At 41.5% G+C, this 13,835-nt stretch overlaps 1 protein-coding gene across 3 annotated transcripts; it reads right to left on the reverse strand.

Annotated features, from left to right (window-relative positions):
* Positions 1–150: 150 nt before the first annotated feature.
* Positions 151–12,961, reverse strand: LOC311127287 (non-selective voltage-gated ion channel VDAC2-like). 3 transcript variants are annotated; one of them, XM_084159096.1, is made up of 10 exons: positions 12,854–12,934; positions 12,387–12,462; positions 11,163–11,233; positions 10,540–10,611; positions 10,087–10,136; positions 7,304–7,509; positions 2,957–3,178; positions 2,362–2,512; positions 2,148–2,205; positions 151–1,992 (listed from the first exon to the last, which is right to left on the reverse strand). In XM_084159096.1, the coding sequence occupies exons 4-10, from the start codon at positions 10,604–10,606 to the stop codon at positions 1,901–1,903; spliced, it is 846 nt and encodes a 281-aa protein (XP_084015222.1). In that variant the 5' UTR covers positions 10,607–10,611; positions 11,163–11,233; positions 12,387–12,462; positions 12,854–12,934; the 3' UTR covers positions 151–1,900. The 3 variants fall into 3 exon arrangements, with proteins under 3 accessions (XP_084015222.1, XP_084015221.1, XP_084015220.1); XM_084159095.1 differs by lacking the exon at positions 12,387–12,462 and having other exon boundaries at positions 12,854–12,941; XM_084159094.1 differs by lacking the exons at positions 11,163–11,233; positions 12,387–12,462 and having other exon boundaries at positions 12,854–12,961.
* Positions 12,962–13,835: the final 874 nt, after the last annotated feature.

Consider the following 13,835-nt stretch of genomic DNA (forward strand, 5'->3'; position numbering starts at 1 on the left):
AGGCTGGTATGGTACAATCTCAGAAACACTCTGCCCCTATTCATCACATGGATATCTATAATCTCAACACCCTATCACTACTATTCTCACTTCAGTGTTAATGGACCATGAACATATTCTCAAAATAACTGAGAAACAAAAGACACCACATCATCAAGACAAGTTCTTTTTAATCAGAATTCCATTACTTGAGGTTGGAAAACAATGAGGTTCTGTGTCCGAACACACAAAATCAAAAAGATTCATAATTATGACACAAATGGAAAGAAAACAAAGATAAATGGATTCATGGTTTATGACTTGGTAAAGGAGGGACCGAGCCTACACAACAGCCTCCCTTCAAGTGTTGTCTAACCGTACGAGTGTTGAAACTCGGAGGAGAATATGTATACTATGTACAGGGACTGTCGATTGGCTCCCGAGGGGACCAATGACAGCCAGGAAGGGGTGTAGGTCTAAAGCAGCATGAGCAACAACATTCTAGAATGGCGCCAAGATTCTCATTCTAGAACAGACTAAATGGAATCCCTGAACATAAATTCGAACAGAAAATCCTCTCAAATGGCGTTATCTCCACATCCCTCTTCATGTGACCACAGATCTTAACAAGACTAGATAGATTTAAGCAACACTGTAGAAATGCAATATTTTCTAATCTACTGGAAGATTCCACCATATTGTTTTCACCTACCAGCTGTCCTCTAAAGATGAGTGGCCTCAGAGCAAAGACAAGGACAGGAAGAAATGTTTTGAGTTTCGGGACATGTAGAACTGCATTCAGCCGATAATACTCCTAATTTGTCCTTCCCTTTATAGCGCTGTATGTGTAATGTAGAATCTTCCTTCAACTCTCCTGCAGACTCCCTTCTTGTTCAGTGCAGTTACAGTAACAGCAGACTGTAGTGGTGGTGAAATGGTTGGTTCCTTCTCAGAGTTGGGCTCAATTAAATCTCAGTTCGGTCAAGTCAGGAATTGAAAGAAAAATTGGCTGAACTGGTCTTACTCCAACCCAGTTGCTTCTGGCTGTAAAATGCCTCTTTCCACCAGGCCTATGACCAAAACTAACTTGACGGTTTACATCCGTGATATGAAAACATACAATTGAAGTCGTACACATCCAAACTCACAAACATCCTATGATCACACTGGGTTTAACTGACACCATGGTCCACAACTGAACACAGCACAACCAAAATACACCTAAACAATGTTTTATACTCAAACCAATACAAAAGAAACAGACGGCATTATTTTTAAACCAAGAGAACACTGGGCTTCAAATGCTTCCATCCTTACTAAGCCTTCTGTTCTACACCCGATATTCATTCAGACATGCTTACAATGAAATACGAAGGGGAATATATACGAATATAAGCTTACATGAGCGACACATTTACCAAGAGTACTCAACCAAACTCCTACTGAAATATAACAAATAGTGCAACTTCAGTAACCAGTCAGAAGATAAAACTTAGCCACAGTTTCTGTACAACGTCTGTTAAAGGAGAGGTATCCATCTCCAGTGCCTGCCTTTATCCACTGAAACCCTCCATTTCAAACTAGATGACCAGTAGTGATAACTAACTAAACCAAAAGACTAGAATATAATGGCCATGACATTACAGAATGTCTCTCTCAGTCTATGTATTCATTCATGTATTTTAGCTACTTTATTCAAGATGGACATGGCGGCCACAGGTTTGACTACTACTGCCAAAACACTCAATGTGTGTGTGTGCGTGTAAAGGGACTGTGGTGTGTGAGAGAGAGGGGTGGGAATGGAGAGGCTACATGATGATGGTTTTGGATAAGGGCTTTGGTAGGGTGTGTGTGGTTGGGAATGGGGGGGGTGATTGGTTCTGGGCTCTTCTCTTGGTTGGTGGGTCTTGTTCACGCCACTCTATGCCTCCAGCTCGAAGCCCAGGCCCACCTTGTGACCGCCGGTGTTGAAGTTCTTCCCATCGATCAGGGCTGACAGAGTCACCTTCACACCTACACAGAGAGGAGAGGAATATTACTGGAGATGTAAAACAATATAGCTAGACCTAAAATGACAGTTGTGCTCAGAGACCTAGCTCCAAGGATATCATGAAATGTAATCAATCAATCATTAGATCACAATCTTGTTTATTGTGATTGTTACTCACCTGGCCTGAGGCTCTGGGTGTAGCCGACTCCAATCAGGCTGGCGTTGTTCACTTTGGCCTGCAGGGGGAGAGACACAGAGACAGTCATTGAACATGTGTTAGTGTGTAAATCTAAATTAATTGTAAAGGGATGCATCCCTGCTAGGGGTGGGGCTTCAGCAAGAGCCTGGGTTGAGACTAAGACAGACAGAGTGTGTTTCTGTGTGTTACTCACAGACAAGGAAGCGTCTTTGTCCAGAGCGTATTTGGCTGCGATGCCGAAGCGTGTGTTGTTGCTGCCGGCCGTCCAGGCCAGAGAGATCGCCGTCTCCAGCTGGTCATCCACCTTCTGGTAGATAGAACCTCCAAACTCAGTCCCATCATTACTGAAAGAGGAGAGAGAACAGTTACAGACATGCCCAAATCAACCCCTAGTTCATACTCCTAGACATCTTCTGGTGGATGGAACCTCTAAACTCTGTTCCATTGTTCCTGAAGGAGAGAGAGGGCATGATACAGTAAGAAACAATCCTAAATTAATGAATACCTCCCTACGCCTTACCATTATTACTGAAAAAGATCATCCATAGAACAGGCCTCCCCATTCAGGTCAATGGTGGCATTATGGGTGGACTGGCAGCCATTTTGAGTTTACCCATGAGTTAAACAGTCAAATTCCAAGGCCATTCTATGGATTCTATTTCTATGAGAGACACACAGGGCAACGGAGGCCACGGTTACCAAACTTTACCATCTAACACATTTCTGATGACTCACTTAAAAACAAAACCAGTGTTTCTAGCCATGATCCACTACACTGAGATACTCACACGTTGGTGTGGAGCTGGAAGTCTCCAGCCTTGTATCCCAGGGCGAAGTTGTTCTGGGCCAGTTTGGACTTGGCCATATCGAAGGCCATCTGGTACCCGGCCAGCCAGCCCTCATAGCCCACCACGGCTGCTGCGTGGATTATGGGACCCTCGAAGTCAACGTCACAGCCCACATTAAGGAAGTCACGCTTGTAGCCAGTCTTCAGCTTGCCACTCTTCTTGCTGAGAACAGATGGAGAAGAGAGAGGACAGGCAAATTAGACAAACAAATATCCTTTCATATCGGATCCTTGATATTCTAAAAAAGGAAAGGTAATAGCATCTTCAATAAATAAATCCTTTCATATCTTTTAGTCAAGTCATATTTTAGTTAACCTCCCCTTTCATGTAACAACGTCATGACCATCATGCTTTTATGGAAAGAGGGTCATTTTGTACATGTATTAAACTGCGAGTTCGACCAATTCCAGTCCACTCCTTAGGGCAGGGGTTTTCAAAGTGGGGAACAGCAGGGGGTCTCAATATATACTGTATATTTTTTTAACATTTGAAAATTACTAACAGATTAAACGAATTTTGGCCAAGGGATCCGTGGAATAAGTTAAAAGGGTGTAATACAATACAATGTAATTCTAAAATGTATGCTCTTAACCCTGGGCAACATGGGCCTGGGAGGCTCATAGGGATATGGTATCCACAGTACTCCTGAAAAAGAAAAGGAGAGCCGCACACTCTAGGAGCTCAGATGCAATAATTTAATAACCTAATAACCAACGTTTCGACAGACAAGCTCTCTTCATCTGCGGGTCACTAGTTTATATAGTGTCAAAGGACACACGCAGGTGTCTGTAATCATGGCCGGGTGTGGCCTGATATCATTGGTTAATTCACAGTTAAACAGAACATACAAAAAACATGAATAGATAGCATACGATCATAGATACAACTTGGCTACCTAGGCCCAACAACATTTACAATGAATAGCAAAATCACAATAATCACACGAATGGCTTCAAATCAAAGTCTACGTTGAGACCGAAGGGAGCAAGGGTCTTTAAATTTAAGATCCAGGCAGCCTCTCGTTTTAACAATAAGTTATCGAGATCACCCCCTCTCCTAGGGAGGGTGACCTGTTCAATGCCGATTTAACGTAAGGACGAAATAGAGTGCTTCGTTTCCAAAAAGTGGGCAGCGACTGGGTAATGGGTATATCGAGTTTTTGCACCTAATGGTGCTACGATGCGCCGAGATTCGCACTTTTAATTCGCACTTTGTTTTACCCACATAATTTTTACCACAAGGACAAGTTATAAGATAAATAACTGCCTTTATGGAGCACGTAATAACACCTTTGATTGGGATCTGTTTCCCTGTTTGGGGGTGTTTGAAGGATCTACATTTGTAAGTGCCATTGCATTGAGCGCAGCCATTACACTTGTAGTTTCCATCCGGTAGAGGCGCAAATAGATGTTGTGCAGGGATATTTAGGGGTGGTAAATCAGAGTTTACCAATTGATCGCTGAGATTTCTGCCCAGCGAGAATACAACCAAGGGAGGGTCCGAAAACACATTACCAATACTGTCATCGGATCTTAGAATGTGCCAATGTTTGTGAACGATTCCCTTAATTTGTTCAGAGCACTTTGAATAGCGTGTAGTTAGAACGAAAGAATGCTTCTTTTTGTGAGACTGTCCTTGAAAGAGATCAGATCTTGATTTGTTTTGTCTCAATGGCAGTATTAATCTGACCATTTTTGTACCCCCTCTCCTTGAATTTTCTTTGCGTCTCAGCCATATTTCTGTCGAAATCTGATTGTTTATGGCAAATTATTTTGATTTGACAGAATTGGCTGTAGGGCAAACTGTTTTTCAAGGGAAGCGGGTGACAACTATCAGCCCTCAACAAACTGTTACGATCAGTAGGTTTCCTGTAAAGAACATTATCCTCACACAAAATCAGAAAATCAAGGAAACTGATTTGACATGTGTCAGACTGCATAGTATATCTCAGGTGCTTAGAACAAGAGTTAAGAAAAGCATGGAATGCCTGGAGCTGTTTTGAATCACCCCTCCATAGAACAAAAATATCATCAATGCACTGTTTCCAAATAATAATGTTAGGCAAGAAAACCTTTTTGAGAGGATTGAAAATGGACTGTTTCTCCATGTAACCCACATACAAATTTGCATAGTTAGGAGCCATAGGGGATCGTCTGAATAAAAAAATCATTTAGAAACATTAAGTAGTTGTGTGTGAGTACTATTTCAGCCAATGTTATAATGCATACAATGGAAGATAGTTCATTTGGGTCACGTTGCAGAAGAACCACCAATTATCCATTTTTCAACTGAATAGTTCTTAGCTTTAAAGCTGCAACAAAGAATCGCTCTGCCTCATAACAAAATGTGTAGAATTGAAGGAAATTTGCAAAATTCTCTCCGATGGCAAGAGATGGGCCTTTAAAATGTTCCTTCCCAGGGCCCCAAGACTTGGTTCGTCTGGCCATGCACTGCCAAAGTCATATTAAAACTCTTTGTATGTTATTTTTATCTCACTCGAGTTGTGTTCTGATTATGAGGGGGTCCCTGATGAATTTGCCATCACTGAAAGGGTCCCCTGCCCCAAAATGTTTGAGAACCCCCGACTTAGGGGTCTGGGGTCCTCCCCGGTATAATTTTATGTAGAAGGACTGAAAAGCTCAGTTCTGGTGACTTTTTAAAATGACATTAGACTCCAAAATGAATGAAAATAATATGCTGACACCATCTAAAATATAATTTGGCTCAAACGCATTAAGGAGGAAAGAAATTCCACAAATTAACTTTTAACAAGGAACACCTGTTAATTCAAATGCATTCCAGGTAACTACCTCGTGAAGCTGGTTGAGAGAATGCCAAGAGTATGCAAAGCTGTCATCAAGGCAAAGGGTGGCTACTTTGAAGTATCTCTCATTTAAAATATATTTTGATTTGTTTAACACTTTTTTGGTTACTAAATTACATGATTTCATATGTGTTATTTCATAGTTTGTCTTCACTATTATTCTACAAGGTAGAAAATAGTAAAAATAAAGAAAAACTCTGAACAAACTTTTGACTGGTACTGTACAGTTGTGATCAAAAGTTTTGAGAATGACACATATATTAATTTTCAAAGTCTGCTGCCTCAGTTTTTATGATGGCAATTTGCATATACTCTAGAATGTTATGAAGAGTGATCAGATGAATTGCAATTAATTGTAAAGTCCCTCTTTGCCATGAAAAGGAACTTAATCCCCAAAAACCATTTCCACTGCATTTCAGCCCTGACACAAAAGGACCAGCTGACATCATGTCAGTGATTCTCTCGTTAACACAGGTGAGAGTGTTGACGAGGACAAGGCTGGAGATCACTCTGTCATGCTGATTGAGTTAGAATAACAGACTGGAAGCTTTAAAAAGGAGGGTGGTGCTTGAAATCATTGTTCTTCCTCTGTTAACCATGGTTACCTGCAAGGAAACACGTGCCGTCATCATTGCTTTGCACAAAAAGGGCTTCACAGGCAAGGATATTACTGCTAGTAAGATTGCACCTAAATCAACCATTTATCGGATCATCAAGAACTTCAAGGAGAGAGGTTCAATTGTTGTGAAGAAGGCTTCAGGGTGCGCAAGAAAGTCCAGCAAGCGCCAGACCATTCATGTGTGGGTTTGCTTCTCAGCCAAGGGAGTGGGCTCACTCACAATTTTGCCTAAGAACACAGCCATGAATAAAGAATGGTACCAACACATCCTCCGAGAACAACTTCTTCCAACCATCCAAGAACAGTTTGGTGACGGACAATGCCTTTTCCAGCATGATGAGCACCTTGCCATAAGGCAAAAGTGATAACTAAGTGGCTCGGGGAACAAAACATCGAAATGTTGGGTCCATGGCCAGGAAACTCCCCAGACCTTAATCCCATTGAGAACTTGTGGTCAATCCTCAAGAGGTGGGTGGACAAACAAAAATCCAAATTCTGACAAACTCCAAGCATTGATTATGCAAGAATGGGCTGCCATCGGTCAGGATGTGGCCCAGAAGTTAATTGACAGCATGCCAGGGCGGATTGCAAAGGTCTTGAAAAAGAAGGGTCAACACTGCAAATATTGACTCTTTGCATAAACAATGTAATTGTCAATAAAAGCCTTTGACACTTATGGAATGCTTGTAATTATAATTCAGTATACCATAGTAACATCTGACAAAAATATCTAAAAACACTGAAGCAGCAAACTTTGTGAAGACCAATACTTGAGTCATTCTCAAAACTTTTGACCACGACTGTACATACATACATACATATCAGATTGATGTCTCTCTCTCACCCTGTGTTTGGTACGAAGGATGTGTCCAGGGCCACCTTGAGTCCCTGAGCCAGCTGGTCCTCCACAGTGACCTCTGTAGCCAGGGTGTTGTCTGTGTTCCACTTCTGGTTGAAGCTCAGGCCCAGCTCCTTCATCTTGTACTTGGTCTCCAGGTTACCTGCTGCCTTCCCCGTGTCTGTGTTACTGGACCCTGATGTGTTGAACTCCTGAGGGGGAGAGAAGAAGAGGGGGAGAGTGAAATAAAGAGTGAGAGGGTGAGAGAGAAAAAGAGAGTGGGAGAATGTGTGAGACAAGAGATGGTGTGTTGGGAGATAGAGTTGGGGTCAAAGAGTTATAAAGGACTGAGGGAATGAGTAATTAGTGTGTGAGTGAGAGAAGAGGAGAAAGAGAACTCTAGAAGAGCAGATTGTTGAAACTGTCGTTTTGTGCTGACTGCATTAGACACCCTGAAAGAATCATGCACTATGTGAGGAGAAACACCGAAAACAGATTACAGGTGAAAAGAAAGGTACGCCAGGAAAATAAAGGTCAAGAAAGTGAGGGATGCAAGGTAAGGAGGGTGGATGACTGGATCCCTGGGAGAGAGGAAAGATCGATAATTCTGGCAGATTGGTGCAGCAAAGCAGTGAGTGGCACAGTCAGTGATTGGAGCCTGATAAAGAAATGGATGACAAACAGACTAAATGTAATTAGTTGAAGAGACAAGAATGAAAACAACTGGACAACAACATTGATGAAAACCGTATCACTGACGCCAAACAGTAAATCCAGCTGGACAGAAATGGATGGGAAATCAATTTAAATTTGGTAGGGCTGACCCCATTCAGTCGACTGATCGATTGTTTGGTCGATAGGCTGTTGGTCGGACGAGATTTGTTTAGTTGAGCAGTGGCAAATATATTTATAAAAATGTATGGCACACAAGACACCTGTCTGATTCATGCCCGTCTGTCTAAGTGGACTAATCCATTGCGGAAGCCGTGGGGATAGCACACCAGTAGTACATTTACTGTTAATTCCCATCATTTCTAATCTACAATGTTTGTTTGGTGACGGTAATTTCTGTTAATGCATTCAATATGTTATTATTACAGTCTTACCGTTGTCATTGTAGGAGTGGACACGTTGTTTGCAGAGCGCACAACCTAGGCTACACTTGTGAGAAAAAAGTTTATTTCATTCCATTTACGAGTTATCAATGTATTCATTGTCTTTTGTTTGGAGCGCTCCTGTCAATCTTGAGTAAGGACACGCACCTGATTACACATAGAAGTAGGCCTAGGCTACCTGGCCTACGCACAAATGTAGGCATATAAATGTGCCCATTTGGGGATATGATACTATTTCTGATTGTTTAAATTCACCATCACTGTGTAGCCTCTCAAAGTAATTTTTCTTCGCCTCAAACAGCAAGTAAACAAAGTCTGTTTTTACATCCATTGATAATGACAATAGTTCCTCAACGTAGCCTATTTTAAAAATCTTTCCAGCTCCCGCCCTTTCAATAACGACTCAGCATGAAAGGGGGAAAAAATTTAATGCTCTGATCCGGTGGAAATGTCATAAAATAGGCCTATCTGATTACTTCTTATCCGTTGCGAAGATAGTCTACAGCTGTCCGTCTGTCTGGAACTGCATAGCCAACGTGATTTATAGGATATTTATTTTCGTCAGGATATTTTCTACCTGCAGGCTGCAATGTTTTTATTTGGTGGTTTATGTAGGCTATTTTTACACATTGGCAATGGCATCATTTTAATTTTGATTAACCACATGACATTGATTTAGATATGAATACTTTATTATAAATTAAATGAAACTGTTCCACAAAAATGTGCATAACTGGTGCGCAGATTAGTAGAAATGGTACGATAACTTTGCACTCCAAATGGAAAAGGTTGCCGACCGCTGGTGTAGCCTATTACCGGCAACGTTAGGAGCGTAATGGCAGAATCTGCGAAGGCCAGCAGCAGCAGGCAGTGGGAGAAAGAGGGTTGGGAACAGTTTTTCCCCCCCATCTGGTTAGGCTATATTGATCTCTGGCCCCCTCTTTAGTCATTTGTGTGACTTTAATCGCAGTGCTTAAAGCATCAGACAAGCTCAGTAGCCTACATATAGTTGATTTTATTCAAACATATATATGGAAAAATATTTTTGTATTTATTTAGACCAATCGATTGATAAAAAGAACAGATGACTCTTGGTCGCCAAAGATAAATAAAACAAATTGTAGGGGCCAGCCCTAAAATGTGGACGGACACAAAAATATTTATAATATTCACTGGACAGTGATGAACATGCAAACAGACCACCAACAGTACCATCAGCTGGACATAAGAGGATGCAAAAAACACAAACACACAGTCTGTCTGCATCTCCCGGCACATATCACATATCATGCAGTATATACATATAGACATCAGTACACTGTGGGAGAGAGTCTTACCATCTACAATAGAGAGCAGTCCAGGAGGCAGCGGGACAGAGCAGGGGTTAGGATGGCAGATAGGGAGGAAGGGAGATAGACAGCCCCCCACCCCCACAGTCTTACACACACACCAGGCCTGTCATATCTCTCTATCCTGAAGCATAGAGCCCCTAGCAACCTGTGAACCTTAGAGCTCAGAATTACAGACAGTTAGAATGGTTGTGTTATAACAGAACCAGACAGGATTAGAGAGAGAGTGAGAGAAAGAGAATTAGAAAGAGAAGCTGAGGCAGAGCAGGTGGGACAGGGGAGAGAGGGGAATGTAAAGGGGAAAGGACAGTAACAGAAGACTCACCACTCCGCTCTGAGACTTGGTCTTCAGGTCCAGCTTCACAATGCCGAAGACTGGATGATTAAACAAGAGGTTGATGAGTTAATGGTACATCTGAGCAGACTCGTAGAGTCATAAAACATATATGGCCGCGATACAGTCGAAGACTTGTGAGAAAGTACGAATGACAATTGGTTTATGATGCGTTGAATTACACATATCATGGTTTGCTTTGCTTTCTAACAACCCATAACCTCGCCAGCCAAGTGCAATTAAAAAATGGTATACCTCACATTGGCTGATTCCCAGTTTACTTTGGCGTTTCAAATTCTGGCAAGACCAGGCTATAAACAGTAACTTGATCTGTTCTTTCCTGCTTTAGCCAACTCCCCTGACTGTCTTTTTTTGTGTGGAATTTTGGCTTCTCCTCCTTAGCCTTACTGTTCAGGTGTGCAAACATGTGTACTATTAACTCACCATAGCCCTTGCTGAATATATCCTTGGCAGCCTTGCCCAGGTCTGAATATGAAGGAGGAACAGCCATTGCACCTGGAGAGGAGAGAAGACAGGACATTCAACACATGCATGCCTGTGTCCTACTGCAATACTTGACTCAGTTCACATAGATCAGGTGGTTGTTCGGTGGAATGTGAATTTCTAGAATGTTGCAAACAGCCGACACGATTCCCTCAGGACTGATTTGGAAAAGTCAGAGGTGGTATGTATTTTCTTGACTGGGGACAACAGGAGCATGCAGAACAGGCTGCAGTATTTGCAAACCTACATCCTTGTTATGGCTTGACAGGACTGGGCACAGACACATATTGTAACAATATTTGCAGGCATCACAAAACCAAACTAAGAATTTATTAGGAATCCCCATTAGCTGCTACTCTTCCTGGGGTCCAAACACATTAAGGCACTTACATCATACATAAAACAAAAGATAAAACAGTACATCATATAACATTACTACACCACTACATATCTACAATACAAAATGTATGATACCACCATACAACAATATTACAATGTACGTGTGTAGAGTTAATGTACTAGCGTGTGTGTGTGTGTGTGTGTGAGTATGCGTGTGTCTGTACCTGTGTGTTCTCTTCACAGTCCCCATGTAGTCATAGCTCTATGTAGTACTGTGCGCCTCCCATAGTCTGTTCTGGATTTGGGGATTGTGAAGAGATCTCTGTTGGCATATCTTGTGGGGTATGCATGGGTGTCTGAGCTGTGTGCTAGTAGTTTAAACAGACAGCTCATGCATTCAGCTTGTGAACACTTCTTACAAAAACATGTAGTGATGAAGTCAATCTCTCCTCCACTTTGAGCCATGAGAGATTGACATTAATGTGAGCTCTCTGTGTATATTTAAAGGCCAGCCTTGCTGCCCTGTTCTGAGCCAATTGTAACCCGAGGTCCCTCTTTGTGGCACCTGACCACACGACTGAACAGTAGTCCATGTGCGACAAAACTAAGCCCTACAGGACCTGCCTTGTTAATAGTGCTGTTAAGAAGGCAGAGCAGCACTTTATTATGGACAGACTTTCCCCATTTTAGCTACTGTTGGTTAACATGCTTTGACCATGACAGTTTACAATCCAGGGTTACTCCAAGCAGCTTAGTCTCCTCAACTTGCTAAATTTCCACATTATTCATTACACAATTTAGTTGATGGCTACCTAGTTGATTTTTACAGGAGATATTTCTATTCATGTGTATTTTGAGATACCTTGAAATGTCGCAAACCCTTCTATTCTATAAAATTATCAGGTTAGTAATAACTAAATGTATTTATAATGTAAAATGTTTTACTGTGCTAGTTAGTTAGCTAATGTTCAACGCTATAAAATTGTAAAACTGTATTATCCTGCCAACTACCTAACAGTGGGACTCTGGTTAATCCACTCCTGATTATCTTTCAAATTGAGGACGCGATGACAGCTAACTTTAGCTGAAAGCTGATTTGCTGGATGAATATCTTGAAGGTGAGGGTCATAGGGCACAAAGTAATATCTTTGTGCCCTAATATCTGGCTTAACATGTATTGTGCACCGTCCATTTCGGACAAAGGACAGCAGATGGGACAGTTTGGAGAGTGGTGTTTAGCAAGGCTAGCCAAATTGTCCTAGTTGGAACGCTGGCTAGGCTAGGTAGCTAGCTACATCTGCGTTGGGATGGCTTGACTTCATCAGTAAATTAGCTAACTAGCCAAAAGGTAAGTAAAGATATTCCAAACAACAAATTATACGCTATATAAAAGGTTTAAGACAACTTCACTGTATAAATATTGTAATTAGTTGGCTAGCTAGCCTCACCCAATGTAGGTCGTAGCTAACGTTGACTCGCTAACTAGCCTTGGCTAGTTGTCACGAAAACCATGGTACACGCCCACTATTTGTTTGAAGAAAAAAAAGAAAAAAAAATCGTATATTAAGCCATCATTGTAATGTAATAGTTTATATCTTGAATTAACACAAAATTCTACTTTGTATTAGACAGCACGACATTGCCAAACAACATTATGTAACATTTGCTAGGGGACTAGCCAGTGCTAAGAACTAGTAAGTTAGCTTGCTAGCTAACCACATTACTCAACAGATGGACATTGGAATAGTCCCCTTGTAGCGGGTTAGCTAACATTAGCTAGCTAGTTGGTGCAGTGGCTAACCTTGGACAAACGCGCTAGTTAGTGACATGCATTTTCCATGATTCTTCCATGCAATAAACAGCATTATAACAATAAACCATTGTGCTATATCAACAGTAGCTAGATTGTTCATACCGATTTTATGTTGTGAAGCGTCCTTCACCCTGTCAAAGCTAGCGTACTTTAGCCCTCTCCCACCAACTAGCATGAAGCATCTGCCTGGAAAAGATAGGGCACAGTGAAGGAGACACAATGAGCATGCGCAATTCACAAGGGCGAGGGCATGAATGACTGCAGCAGAATGTTTTAGCGACATAATTTGTCAAATTCATTCCAGCATTAGCCAATAAAGCAAAATATTCAGTGAATTCAATTTATTCATAATCAAATTGCATCTCTTGGGGCTTGGGAGGGACAATCTTTAGGCTTTTTGCAGCCCGTCACTAGTTAACGTACCACAGCCATAATCCCCGTTTATTTCTACAATTTATCTTCTTAAAATGTGATTTTAAACTTAACTTTGACAATAATATTTACCACACTGCTAACTTTATGCCTAACCATAAATTAAGATCAAAAAGCACATTTCTTGTTTTAATGAATTTTTACGATATAGCCAAAGATTTGCATAACTAAACCAAGATAGACCACAGCCTGTCGTTTCCAATGTGAACAAATTAGTCATAGTGTGCAGAACAAGCAAGGAGGTGGGCAGAGCCAAACGCGAGCTAGCGAGATCCTATTGGCGCGTTCTAGCCATATCTGCATATTTTGTTAGGAACGCCTCCTCTGTGAAGTGCGCATGTGCAATAACTCAATTCGCCTTTGCGCTTCTCCTAAACAACGCGATTTAAAAAAAAAAAACTTTGAAAGGGTTAAGTCTACAAAACTTAGTCCACTCTGTTCATAACAGATTCTAGTTTTGGGAACAGAAAACTGTATTGAGATTAAATGTTTCATCGATGAGAAAATGTGCAGAATGTCGGCCAAAATCCATATCGTTCCATCTTCTCCCACTGCCGGCCAGTGGGCTTCCACTCACTACCAAAGCTTCCCCTCACTACCATATTTGGTAGTGTGTGAAACGCTAAGCGGACGCGTCACATTTATACGTCAT

This window comes from Coregonus lavaretus (assembly GCF_964263955.1).
Source record: "Coregonus lavaretus genome assembly, chromosome: 4".
Lineage (NCBI taxonomy): Eukaryota > Metazoa > Chordata > Actinopteri > Salmoniformes > Salmonidae > Coregonus > Coregonus lavaretus.